This window comes from Ascidia mentula, chromosome 8 (genome assembly GCF_947561715.1).
Source record: "Ascidia mentula chromosome 8, kaAscMent1.1, whole genome shotgun sequence".
Classification (NCBI taxonomy): Eukaryota; Metazoa; Chordata; class Ascidiacea; order Phlebobranchia; family Ascidiidae; genus Ascidia; species Ascidia mentula.
In genome coordinates, this window is record NC_138573.1 from 14,688,881 (window position 1) to 14,701,973 (window position 13,093).

A 13,093-nucleotide genomic window follows, 5' to 3' on the forward strand; every position below is an offset into this window, starting at 1 on the left:
GTTTGGGTTACAAAGCTGATTATGAGTTTATGCTGTTACCGATATTCTATCAAATCTATTGTATACCATAACGCTTGGTTCTAAAAAAATCTTTGAATACTCAGGAACTTTGCCTATCACTATGAATTTGTCCATCAAACCGAACCAAGATTACTTTAGTTGTGTACTTTACTGCCATGTGTGTGTTCGGTCACCTGATATTCTCTTTCGATCTTATTCTTTAAATTTGGCAGGTAGTGATCTATTTGACGACCTCGGGCTCTTTTATGACACGACTCAAGCACGTCATTTTTTGTACTTTCATGTTTTCTTTCAAATTCCTCCTCTTCCAGGTCATCATTCTAAAATAAACGATTCCTGTCATATTTAAACTACTGTTTTCACTTTGGGCGCGAATCAGTTACTTGGTCCATGATCTTCGTATAGTTACGTAAACAAGAAGTGACAAGATTTTCCATTTGGTGTTGGTAAATTCCCTGAAAAATATCAATGTTATTGCAATGTTTCTTTAGGGCAATATATAGTCAATTTGCCCTGAATGTAAATTTACCACGAACGCTGTTTTCAATGTTTCCGCGTTTCCAATATTTTCAGCAAGTTTCTTTGCCCAGACAGTAAGATCTTTCCCTTTTGGTGCCGCAGTGGAAGCAAGCTCTAAATTTTCTTTCGAAAAAATGTGTTTGTGCAGCTCCATCATTATATCTTTGGCTTTCTTTTTTATGTCTGTGGTTGACAAAATTGTAATTAGAAATATACATCATCACTTGCTAACTACATGTCAAATGAACACAAACACACTTTAATGCCGATTTGCAAAAAGATTTGTATGCCAACCTTTTACAAGCTTGGAGTCGTTTCGTTTCACTTTTTTGCCTGGAGAAGGCATGAGAAAACAATTGTGTGATGAAAACGAAGTTTCCATGCTTTTAAAGAGTTCAACAAATCCTCGCTTTGCTTTTACACTCTTAAATGAATAATGTCTATCGTTATTCCGATGCAAATTGTCAAAATGTCGCGCGCATTGACCAATGTCGCCAATTGTCCGCCGCATATTTTAAAACTTTCTCACTTCATAGTAATCTTTTCCACCAGAAAATCCATATTCATAATGATCTGCAAAATCCCAATCCCTGATCACTGTAAGCAGTTTCTGAAATAAGCAAACTCTTTGGTCGCTGAGGTGCAGAACATCAACCAGTAAAAAACACAAACAATGCTTAATTAACTTCTCAGAAAAACCATCTCCTAATGGTATTCTTACCCTTTCTCTGACCGTGCCGATTTCTTGTTGAAGAAACGACAAACCCTGTTAAAAACATTTGTTTCTGTAATTTCAATGATAAATGATGCCTTTGCGCTTTTAGGGCATAACAATAATAATGAGAAAAGTTTAGTCTATACATATGAAAGTAAATATCAAACATTGAATATAAGGTCTAGCATTTCTTCAACGTAATATACTCGTTTAGTCGCGAAAACAGCTTGCTTATACTAACATACTGCGTATTTGTCCAAGTCTTTCCATGTAATTTGCTCTTTCAAGTTGATGATTTGCATGAAGCTGAGTGTGGAGCTGATGGCAAAAATATCAGCTTCCTTGGTATCTTCAGGAGCTCCTGATTCAAGACCTTGAACGTCCATCAAAAATACTGCTATCTAAAATAAAATGCGTTTAGGCGAGCAAAGCAACCATTATATCTTTCGCAATACCTTTGCATTACGCGTTTCCAAGTATACAGGTTTTGTAGTCAAAGAAATTCCCTTTGTCACATTCTCCAACTGTCTCTTTGACTCAAACACTTGTTCGATCTCAACATCATTATTTTCTGTCTAATTACATAGAAATCGTTTTCGTTGTTTTATAATGAAGGATCGGTGACACACTTACCTCATCTGGGTTTGCCACATGACTTTGCAGAAGGTGCCAAAAAAAGTTTAATAGATACGACTTGCCAGTTCTGGCTGGCCCGCTAATAGATAAAATTACAATAGGTACATCTTGTAATTCCTCTTTGTCGATAATAGTTTTAAATTTTTCCAATTGAAATTGTAGATTTTCGTCCATGAGTGCCAATGATGCCATGGTAAACAACTGTCCCATGTGCCTAATAACTGTGAAAACGTTTAGCAACGTCGCATACAGAAAACCAAACGAGTATTGCAACAGTTCTCTGAAATAAGCCAGTTGTTTTGTCAGGAACGTTTATAGCGAAGCCAGCGGAACTTTTAGGATCTGTAAATATTTGCAGCTCGTAACAACAAAATAATTAGCATACAACAACACAGCGCCTATTGTGTGTGGAAAGGAATGGAATTTATCTGTGCATTTAACTTGTAGGTTAATTACCCCCTCTTTGTGTTTGGCATTTTGCAATAATGCGTACAAGGTACGACTGCAAATTTTGTACTTAGCCGTGTTTGTTTTTTGTCGATTGCCCTTGTTAAAACTTTTAATAGCGTTGAAATACAATCTGTCGTCACAATTGGGAAATACCATGGAGAATTTATTGTCCCTTTAATGCAAGCAAGGGAGTGTTCGTTGTCACCATGTGCACACTTGTACACAAATCTGTACCATCCATAGATCGGTTTGGAATCAATGTGGAAACGAAAAGCTTTCCCTTTGATGAGTATATGAACGCACTTGCACATTTAGGCACTTTGATGCAACACGATTAGCGAAGTGACATGAAGAAAACAATATGTTGCGCAAGAAATGCAAATAGCAGGATCAATTTAAAAATTTACTCACCAAACATGTAAATAAACACATATTAACTGCGCTTGCATGCTTCGCCGGAGAATGGCCCACAGGTCGCTCGGTTGCTTACATTTAGCATTTGATAAACTAATATGATTCCATGTCACAACCAGAATGATTTTTCCGGAACACTACATCTTAAACATTCTTTGCAACGAAACCAAACGCAACAAATGTTAAATCCTATTCCTTCTCAATTTATGCGAATCAACTTGACATAGTACTATTTAAGCTGAGGAAGCTCGGTTGAAAAACGACCAAAACATCGATCGCAGTAAATGATTTTTGCCATCAGATGATCTTTTTCAGTTGAGTTAGCAATATGCCTTGCAACGTCAGCAACAAAGTGACAATTTGACTGGAAAATAGTTTGTAAGTTATGACGTCAGTAAAAAACAAATTTTACATGCCTTTTAAACATTAATAAGCATAAATATTATCCAATTAAAGGTTCATGTTTTAATTTTCCTGTTGGGAGATTCGCTTGGCCTTTCTGACCTGACGTAGTTGGTCCTGCTGTCCAGCAACAGCGGTCACCAGCATTGCCAAATCAATTACATGTGGTTTTCATGACAACTCTTATGTCAGTTGTCGTGGATTTGCGTGACCTGCACTGCTTTGTCTTGTTACATGCTTTTGTGGGTAAACCAAGCATTTATTTAACATTGTTCAGGAGGACCTGTATGACAAGGAATTAAAACAGGTGCAAACTCCACCATATAAATATGTGGTCTGTTGTATATCAGTTGTTAGGTGTCCACTATTGGCACCGACACATTTCACTCTTTAACGATCCTATATACTACCTGCCGCATTGTAGAACAGACTCAAGGCACTTTTTGTGGGATGGCTTGCATCGTGTGTGGGTTGGTGAAGTAGTTTTGCGAGAAACTTCATTACTTATTTGTTTTTTTACCACACCGGGGATTGAACCCAGGGCACGAATCCCGATCAGGTTTTCTTCTTGGTATACGGGTCGGGCGCTTAACCAATGCTGCCAATCCCGGGTGTGTGATCGGTCTCTTATCCAAATTTAGATATATACCCTAGTGAGTATTCTTTTAAAAGATCACTTGTCACTAGGTGGTTCAGTGGTCTGCATGCTGGGGGCTTTAAAAAGTGAAGGCTCTTGGTTCGTGACCGCCGATTGGCAACATCGGTAAAGCGACCGACCCATATACAAAGGACAAAACCTGATCGGGATTCCTGGCCAGGATATCCAGGGTTGGAATTCCGGTGTGGTAAAAAAAAATTAAAAAAAGGTTCTTGGTCGTTGCAATTGTTGACAATTGTCGCCACTTTGAGTATTTGGCGGTACACCCCAACACAATTTGTAATAGTTAAGACGTCAAAATAGAGGTACGTAGACATATGAATGTAACCCAGCTATAAAGTCTGGAATAGCTTTAGTGCATATGCAACTGCTGTAGCATCAAAAGTTTGTCAAAAAAAGTATTTATATTGAAAAAGAATTGGCCGGTTGTTTTACAACTTGCAACAATTGAGGCAATCCACTTGTTTTACAGACAGTACGAAGAAATGTTCATCGCTAATCACAAAGGGCAGCATCACGATCTTTTGTGTTTGTTTCTATTATTTTATTATGTGGTACACAAAAAAGAGTTTAAAGATCCATAATACGACAGCAGGCATCCTGCTAGTATATTGCAGTCACACTTGCTTGCAATCACATTTAAAATGCTACTTATAGTATTTAATTTGTAGCGTAGATGATATGTAGTATAATACATATGTTTCTGTGTCAGCTAAATTCAGTAAACGAACACTTTTATAACTAGTGGTGACCAAAATCAGGAAAGAATGAGATAGGTTCACGTACGTATCGCTATCTATGTAACGTTCGCCGTGTTGTAGCAGCCAGGAATTTAGACTTGCCGTGCCAAAATCGATTTGCTGACCAACAACTGCAGAATTGCGTCGTGTTGTTCAAACAGAATTTGGTGCGATTTTATACAATCAAGGAAAAATGTGTGTATAAGAAGGCATCATGGGCTCAAGCATGAATGGCTTGTCGATTGAATACATGTTTGGGTAATGCTACAACTAACCTGGTAATAATGCACGTCTGCGTTTTGGTACCAATTGTGTTGTGTTTAAAAAAAACTTTTACATGCCTGTTTTATTGGCATGGGCATAAAAAATTCTCCGTTGAAACTGGGTTGTCAAGACTTCCCCCTTTAACCGTATCGTAGACTTTGTAAGGGTATAAGTTTAGACAACAGTTGTAACCATAGCTGACCATCCTTATTCGGATGTGATCACTACACATCAGTTTGACCTTATGTTACCAGGTGTCAAAGGATCTTCACATCCCACCTAAATTGCAAGCCCACATAAAAACGTCATGAATACGTACTTTCCTATTTTGCACCACACACGTGAGCCAAGCAGGAAGTGAAAATATCATGACGCCTGTAACCATCGCAATGTTGCCTGCTGCACCTTCGGTTTGCCTGAACCCAGGGTATTTTATTTATTCCTAACAGAACCTCTTCATCCAAGATCTAGGCCAGTCCTAGTTATTACTCTTCATTAAAGATCCGTTTTCCGACAGCAGACCTACTGCTTGGGTATCACTGCCATCCTTGATTGTTATCACATACCAAATAATATTTTTCCTAAAGGAGTATTTAATTTTTAGAGTGGACAGTGTATTTATTAATATATTTAAGTAAACTTTACTCGCTGTAACTAAAATTAGAATTGCCTACAAACGTTTGACTGTAATCACTGACGATAGTGATTAAAGTATCAACGTATGAATAGCCTACATATCGCTATCTATGCAACATTCGTCGTGTTGTAGCAGCAAGGAGTTTAAAATTTAACGTGCCAACATCGATTTTCTGACTAACAAGTGCAGAGTTGTCTCCTGATTGCCAACCAGGATTTGGTGCACTCATTACGTTGTTCAGTCACCAGGTTTTCAAAGAGTATCTATATCCCGCATAAAACACAGGCCCACACGAAACCGTCATGAATACCTGTAGGTTAACAGTCTTCGCACTGAGTTAAGCGCAATGTACTCAAGGGTGTTTCTTTGTTTCTGATAGTTGTTTCTTTGTCACAGGTTTAGAAAACAGGTGCAACCATGGCTGACCATCCTTATTCGGTTGTGATCACTACACATCACTTTTACGTTGCAAACCCACATAAAATCGTCATGAATACGTACTTCCCTATTGTGGGCCACACACGTGGACCAGGCTGGAATTCCCGCCAACAACAAGTACCTCTTTTGTGACATGTTAGTCATATTTTTCACTTAAACTGCTCTGCATCGAATACCTTCTGCTTAAACAAATGTCACATCTACCCAGACTTTAAACTTTAAAGCTCAGAGTTGATATATTCAAAGTGACTCAAGCACTCACAAGTCTCTGCACTAAGTTTGTCTCATCTAACATCCCTTCGCTAGTGGACGTCGGTAAATACGCTAAGTTTGTAATTTACGTGTTCATACTCCAGTGAATTTTACAATACATCCAAAATTATGTGACGTAAGAAAGGAAGGGTAAATGCGATGCCCAAACATCGTGGAATTGTATGAACTAAAGATATTATGCTTACCTGGTATTTGGTTTCAATCTTTATTTTCAAAGTTTTTAAGTAGGAGTCTATTTGATATCCTTGTGTTCGTTGAGTCGTATACGCCGGCTCGCAAAATATCTGCTGAAATTTTGCCCCTTTTGATCCAATTTTGTACGACATAGCAATACAGCAAGGCAGATTAAACAGTTTAGAAGGGTTTATAATTGCAATTGGCCAATCTGGCGAAGTTTGTGCTGAAATATAGACTATGTTGCGCTACGTGTTTATAACAATATCACAAACGTTATACATAAAATTATAACTCAAATTTGCTTTAGTTTTCACAGCTTCCATAGTATTTGTCGTCCGTTAGGACGCATGTGCCTGCGGAAAACTTGGTTATAAGGATCAAATAGTTTCTAACTTGAAATTATCAAAAGTTCAAAACACTTAACCCACACACTTTGCAATACCTAATGTCTTTTTCCGAATTAACCAAAAATAATCAGTAATAAGAAAAGTAGATCCAAAAATATGAATTCTGTGAGCTGCAGACAGGTGGCCACGGTTTCGACCAATATAAGGCAGCTCGGTGTGATTCTTGTAGACTATCTTGTCGACAAATGGGCCATGTTTACCGCAAGAGAAAATGTAACAACGTTATGTCTCGATGCAGTATTGTACATATCGTTTGGTTTCAAGACACCCACCCAATAGTATGAGCAATAGTGTGGTATTACAACACCTCTCTCCCACAGAGTATCCAAACGTCTCAAAGTTTGCTCAAGTTAAAACGTCACAGTAATTCTTAGATCCCACTCAACACAACATAAACGTTATAAATAATGCACCTTTGATGAATACGGGACATTAAAAGTCGACTTCACGATGGGAGATTATTACGAGTATCCGAAACAGACTTCAGTGAAGATGGAAATAAACGGTAAGGTTATAAATGCCGTAAGGGGTAGTCATTTTACCAAAGCCATTATTTATGCAGATAAGCAATCAAAACAGAAGTGTTGTGCTTTTGGAGTCAATCATTTGGCAATTCTGACTGTCATATTTTTCATGGTTAACATTGGAATTTCCGTGTTCATCTTAATCAACTACGTAAGTGTTGGAAATAGCTTGCAAACTTATTTTAAAACTTTTATAACCTTTTCAGCAACCTGTAAGATCCACTAACTCCAAATCTACTCAAGGTAAATGTAAAGGTTTGGACTGCGTTTCCTGAAAAAAACAGAACACTTATGTATTATAGAACCGATCACTTGTACAAAACCACTTTTGCTTGGAAATGCGTCATGTTTTCCGGTTCGTTCAACGTACAGTGTTGGATCAAGTGAGACTTGCATATGTGATGAAGGATTCCATTCCAATCAACATTTGGTTAGATATTGTCTTGAAGATGGGTCTTGGGGCAAATTATCGTCCAAGTGCATTAAAATAGGTTTGTTTATCCCATGTATATTGGTGCATGTTGCATTGACAAAAATTGACAAAAAAAGTTCCGAAACCCCCCCAATGTTGCATTGAATTGTGATGTATTAAAGCACCCACGTACTTTGCAACGGAGAACTGAAACTAGATGTGTGATGTGTATTGTCAAATAAGTTATAGGAAAATACCTTGTTTTTGAGTTACAGACAGCAAACAACTAAATATATCAATTGGAGCAAATAGAGGTAGACTTTTCGAATATAACCTTCAATCTAAGATAACATACCCAGTTGGGTATAATTGCAATTTACAACACGCGCTACGTTAATTTTTTCAGATTCCCTGTGTAAACTGGGATTGAAAACCAACTTGATCAAGGACAGCGCCATCACCGCGTCGTCTTATCTAAATCCTCACGTTAACGACTGGCATCATCACAGAAACGGCCGTTTAGATCGCCCTAACATTCCAGGAGTGCACTATGGTGGCTGGGTGGCTGGTGCGCGTAAGTGACAAAATTAGGCCCAATGGGATGCCGTAACGCACTGTTGGTATCTGGTGTCAAAGATTGCACCCCGTCATAACCGTAGGCATACTTTTCGTGATATCTGACAAAAATTAAAGCGGGAAAACAGTAAACTTTTGTTCCACCGGTCTTGTCCATGAAGCTGGGATTCTTACCTGCAATATTTAAAGCTCTTGTGATCTGCCCTTGACATTTACCACGCAATTATTTGCTGTATAAATGTTAACAGAAAGAATTGGCGAATGGATTCAAGTTGATTTGGAATCACCGACTAACATCACTGGGATCGTAACGCAGGGACGAAACGACTGGAGCTGCTGGACAAAAAAATTTAAGGTGTCATTTAACGCACCCAACGATCCACACTGGAAATATGTGACAGGCAGTGACGGTCAAGTGATGGTAAGAATAAATTGTACTAATTGCTTAGTTTTTCTTTATTGGCTTAACCCTCGGCAACTGTAAATTGAAATAATAAGCCCACGAGGCAATTCTGTACTTGCTATGTTTAATTTTAATTACCATTTAAAAGAAAAATATAATTCGAGATTTTGCGGTGAACGAGTTCAAAAATCGTTTGTGAACCTCTGATATGTTACTCCTCTTTATAAGTGCACAATCACACAATCAATTGCAACAAGTTTGTTGGATGCTTAACGTTTTCGTATTTGCACTTTTTTTATTGAAATGTTTCCTTCAGGAATTTCATGGCAACAATGACAGGAATACAAAAGTCACCAACATGTTTGAAATACCCATCGAAGCTGTAAAACTTCGTGTGTTGCCTGTTCTATGGCACAGCCACGTTTGCGTGAGGCATGAATACCTGACATGTTGATTTTGTCACTATGGGCTATTTCTAAACCTGTGTTATTTTAATTTACCAAAATGCTCTTTGCATGTCAGATATAAAATAAAATATTATGAAACACTCACATAAAAGCCTGATTTTGCAATAATGCAACCACCAAGCAAATAAATCTCAAATGTTAGAAATAGCCAGTGATCCTTGTGTTTACATAATTTAAAATGTTTCTATATGTTTGCCTATCTGAGCAACCCAAGCGCATGTTGTCAGGATAAATTATTATCCGTTTGTCTCAATACCTTACTTCACAACACGCTTATTATTGGATTGCAATCATTCTTTCGCATGAAAACTGTTTACGTTTATTATTTACCTGTAAATAGAAATGTTTACATGTAAAGCATACATCTCCCACTGACAACATCAATTAATCTTGGTTTTGGTATCGTGACACCAAAAGTTTTTTAAAAAGTATGCGTTCGACTTCAATTCCAATGTTTGCTCTTGTTTCATGTTTTTAGACTACTGATGATGCCGTGTGTATAAATTATATCAAATTATAGCTGAAATATATACGCTCGCTAAAGTAGTGTGTTGGATGAGATGATTGTGCAATAGGTCAGTCCTAGTAATGATCATAAGGTTCACAGGCTTCGCAGCCAAGGCATTGCAGCCAAGCTGGATCAGCCACTTTTTCCGACAAGTCGGAGCGAGATCTGAAAAATCAAGTTCCCGGTGAGGTTTGAACTCACGACCCTGGGCTAACCGGGCCCAACGCTCTACCAACTGAGCTACAGGAGCTCAGTGGCTTCACGGGGTATATTGTGGCCAAGGTACACTGGTGCGCTTGCGCACAACTTGTCAGACGACCTTCACATGCGTAGAGGATCTCCATCACCGTAATCAGACAATCCAGAAGTAATGCCATGCTTACGCATAGCAAGGCGGGATCGCCCCACTGTGCAGGCCCTTTATATTTGGCGATCACAGCTCTAATATGGCGATCACAGGTCGCCTGACAAGTTGTGCGCAAGCGCACCAGTGTACCTTGGCCACAATATACCCCGTGAAGCCACTGAGCTCCTGCAACTCAGTTGGTAGAGCGTTGGGCCTGGTTAGCCCAGGGTCGTGAGTTCAAACCTCACCTTTCGGATCTCGCTCCGACTTGTCGGGAAAAATGGCTGATCCAGCTTGGCTGCAATGCCTTGGCTGCGAAGCCTGTGAACCTTATGATCAGAATATTAGAGCTGTGATCGCCAAATATAAAGGGCCTGCGCAGTGGGGCGATCCCGCCTTGTAGTAAATTACTTCCTAGTAATGACTGATTTACCTTTGTGTTGATTAATTGGATTAGTTAGAGGCGAGCAACGTCTAAAACTAACCGACGCGTCGTCTAAAAGTGGAGTTTAAATGGTACATATCATGCAGAATCATTGAGCATGCAGGGAGTCTATAGTGTTTTGAGCTAGCACGTACCTCGAACGTAGTGTTTGTCTATGTTAAACAATTGATTGTCTCTATTATTGGTCTGATACAAGGAAAAAAATCATATCACACCGAAAACAAAATCATATCATATACGACAATGAGTTTAATTTAATATTTGAGTTGGGAATTGAAAAATCGGATAAATCACACCCAGGGTTTCTCCACCACCGCAGTCAGACAACGCCGCATGTAACACTTTTACGTTGGCCTAATCCGGAATGCACAATTTATCAAGGCGTTTTGTGCAAAAAGGTATCTGTTCCTGCTACATTTATATTGAACAACGGGGTACGAAATTAAACTGTAGGAACACATCAAAAGGCCATCAATACGACATGAAGCCTCTGTCATGGACACAAACTATATTCAAAATTATGTGTAGTTGTACACAGCAAAGTCCTGTTCGTAAAACTGCCTCAGACGCTCTTTATTTTCAGCATCCAACATGTTTAAATATTCGTCGGTTCTGTTGTTGTTGATCAACGACTTTCGTGGTTTCATTCGAATCTGCTTCTCCGCTGGATCCTCCCTCTGCAAGTATTCTAAAACCCGATCCGAATCTTTATTTAGATCTTCGAAATTGATGATATAATCGTAGTTGACCGCACAAGGATTGCAGATGGATGTTTGAGGGCGCCATGCAGTGCATGTCGACGTATCTGAGGTTTCCGGGTGTGTTTGCCACAAACCTGCGAGTGTATAAAGTTTATCACAACATACAAATAAAATATGGTGGCATTAAATTGGACTTGAAGTAGTTTGCACAAGAACATGTCTTGGTATTCAGAGCGAAACGTAGCCTATTATTTTGCTGCGTTTATTGAGGCAATCATCATTTAAATTATTTGGTTCAACAAGAATCCTCTACCTTTTGAGAAAAAAACGTACTTGGCAAACTGAGGGAAAGAAATTTCGCCACTTTTGATAATTTCGATGTACTTGAGAACATCTGACTTTTCTCCTTTGGAGAGTGTTTTGAACTTCGGTTCGCTTTCCACATCAAAACGACTGATATTGCTGCAAATAGACAATGCTTGAGGTGTTTTAATCACATATACACGAAGGTCAAATATATAGCATGAGAACGTTCATACAATTTCATAGAAAATATTTAAAAAAAAAATGAACTGGATTTTGAGACGATCTGGATAAACCAAACAGTTGTCAAAGCGATCATCGTGTTATATGTTGTTATAATGTGATAATTTTTTTTACACATATGCACTTTTAAGTTAATTGGTTTACCACATTGGCCATCTTACGTTTCTTTGGTCACGACGATCCCATGCATATATGAAGATGCTTGCGCAATGGCAATCGGTCTGCCTAACCTCATTTTGTAAACGTTCTCTGGATTTCTTGGTGTCAGCTTGCTGCTGTACGTTGGTACCAAGCGAGAAAAGGGATGACGCATAACCACAAATGTAGTGTAGGTCTGTAGACGCTTCAATGCTTCAGTGCGGTTCAACCTTTAAAACAAAATTATTTCTTAATGAAAACAATGAAAATATTGTTCCTCACGAAATCAACCCAACCAGCAACACTTCGTTTGCGTGACACAAGTGAAAACTCCAATACCAATTGCAATTACTGTCAAGCGCTTGATACAGGCAAAATCATTTGACATAAGGTTTATGAAAACAGGCAATGCATCTTGGCCTACAGAGTTTAAAGGTCAGGTGACATTGATCGAGGCATTGATAAACAAAATAACTGATATTAGTTCCATTACTTGCTATAGCCTTTACAACAAACAATGATTAGTGTATTTAAAGCTTATCCAGAAAAGACAATCGCCTTCCAAGCACAGGCATGTTTCTCTGTTGAGGACGATGTCACCTATATTAAACCCCTTTAATTTCACTTGGGAATCAACTTTTCCCAACAAATACCAGATAATGTATCTCCATGTTGTGGACGCGCCCAGGTAAAACATCAATGCATTTAACCAAGTATCGACAATTATGATTAGAATTCGTTGTTATGACAATGTTCTGTTCATGGTATAGTTAAACATAAACAATCAGGGTACTTAAGGGTACGTAAGCAAAGCTTCTGCGAAAGTAAGTTAATTTAAAGTGCACCACAGAACCCAAGAAAAACTGGCACAAAATTGACAAAACAGTGCAGAATTGAACCAAAGACTATTCTCACATCCACTCATATACTGTAGCTTTGCACATTTAAATAAAGGCTGGGCAACTCTATAGGAGCAGAATCAAAAAATCAAAATCCTGCAACACAGGTTACTGCAGGACGATCCGGGTTTTCACTTTACTGCCAGAACGCGCGACGACCTTCCGAAAGGTTTTCCCGACAACATTCCCGGCGTCGGCTACTTTTTGGACAAATATAAACCTAAACTGCAATCAGCTGATCTGGCAGGATACGGGACGCGCCAAATGGACGATGGGCTCCTGGTGACCGACGTTTGACCTTCGGCTTCGTGCCTGTCGCAATATTTCTACCTCTGTCCATTTCCCAAATCACACAAACGTCATGTGTTTTTACGAGT

At 38.8% G+C, this 13,093-nt stretch overlaps 3 protein-coding genes across 4 annotated transcripts; 1 reads left to right on the forward strand and 2 right to left on the reverse strand.

Moving 5' to 3' along the window:
- Positions 1-155: 155 nt before the first annotated feature.
- On the reverse strand, positions 156-2,083 carry LOC145912057 (atlastin-2-like). Its single transcript, XM_082999478.1, has 8 exons — positions 1,889-2,083; positions 1,711-1,830; positions 1,501-1,656; positions 1,262-1,306; positions 1,070-1,150; positions 835-964; positions 551-723; positions 156-341 (listed from the first exon to the last, which is right to left on the reverse strand). The coding sequence occupies exons 1-8, from the start codon at positions 2,081-2,083 to the stop codon at positions 156-158; spliced, it is 1,086 nt and encodes a 361-aa protein (XP_082855604.1).
- A 5,116-nt stretch (positions 2,084-7,199) lies between these two features.
- On the forward strand, positions 7,200-9,615 carry LOC145911362 (lactadherin-like). 2 transcript variants are annotated; one of them, XM_082998683.1, is made up of 8 exons: positions 7,200-7,256; positions 7,314-7,426; positions 7,482-7,518; positions 7,578-7,766; positions 7,963-8,001; positions 8,094-8,261; positions 8,512-8,684; positions 8,983-9,615. In XM_082998683.1, the coding sequence occupies exons 1-8, from the start codon at positions 7,202-7,204 to the stop codon at positions 9,118-9,120; spliced, it is 912 nt and encodes a 303-aa protein (XP_082854809.1). In that variant the 5' UTR covers positions 7,200-7,201; the 3' UTR covers positions 9,121-9,615. The 2 variants fall into 2 exon arrangements, with proteins under 2 accessions (XP_082854809.1, XP_082854810.1); XM_082998684.1 differs by lacking the exon at positions 7,963-8,001.
- Positions 9,616-10,950: 1,335 nt separating this feature from the next.
- On the reverse strand, positions 10,951-12,392 carry LOC145912058 (carbohydrate sulfotransferase 11-like). The gene is made up of 4 exons (XM_082999479.1): positions 12,376-12,392; positions 11,910-12,047; positions 11,447-11,595; positions 10,951-11,267 (listed from the first exon to the last, which is right to left on the reverse strand). The coding sequence occupies exons 1-4, from the start codon at positions 12,390-12,392 to the stop codon at positions 10,951-10,953; spliced, it is 621 nt and encodes a 206-aa protein (XP_082855605.1).
- Positions 12,393-13,093: the final 701 nt, after the last annotated feature.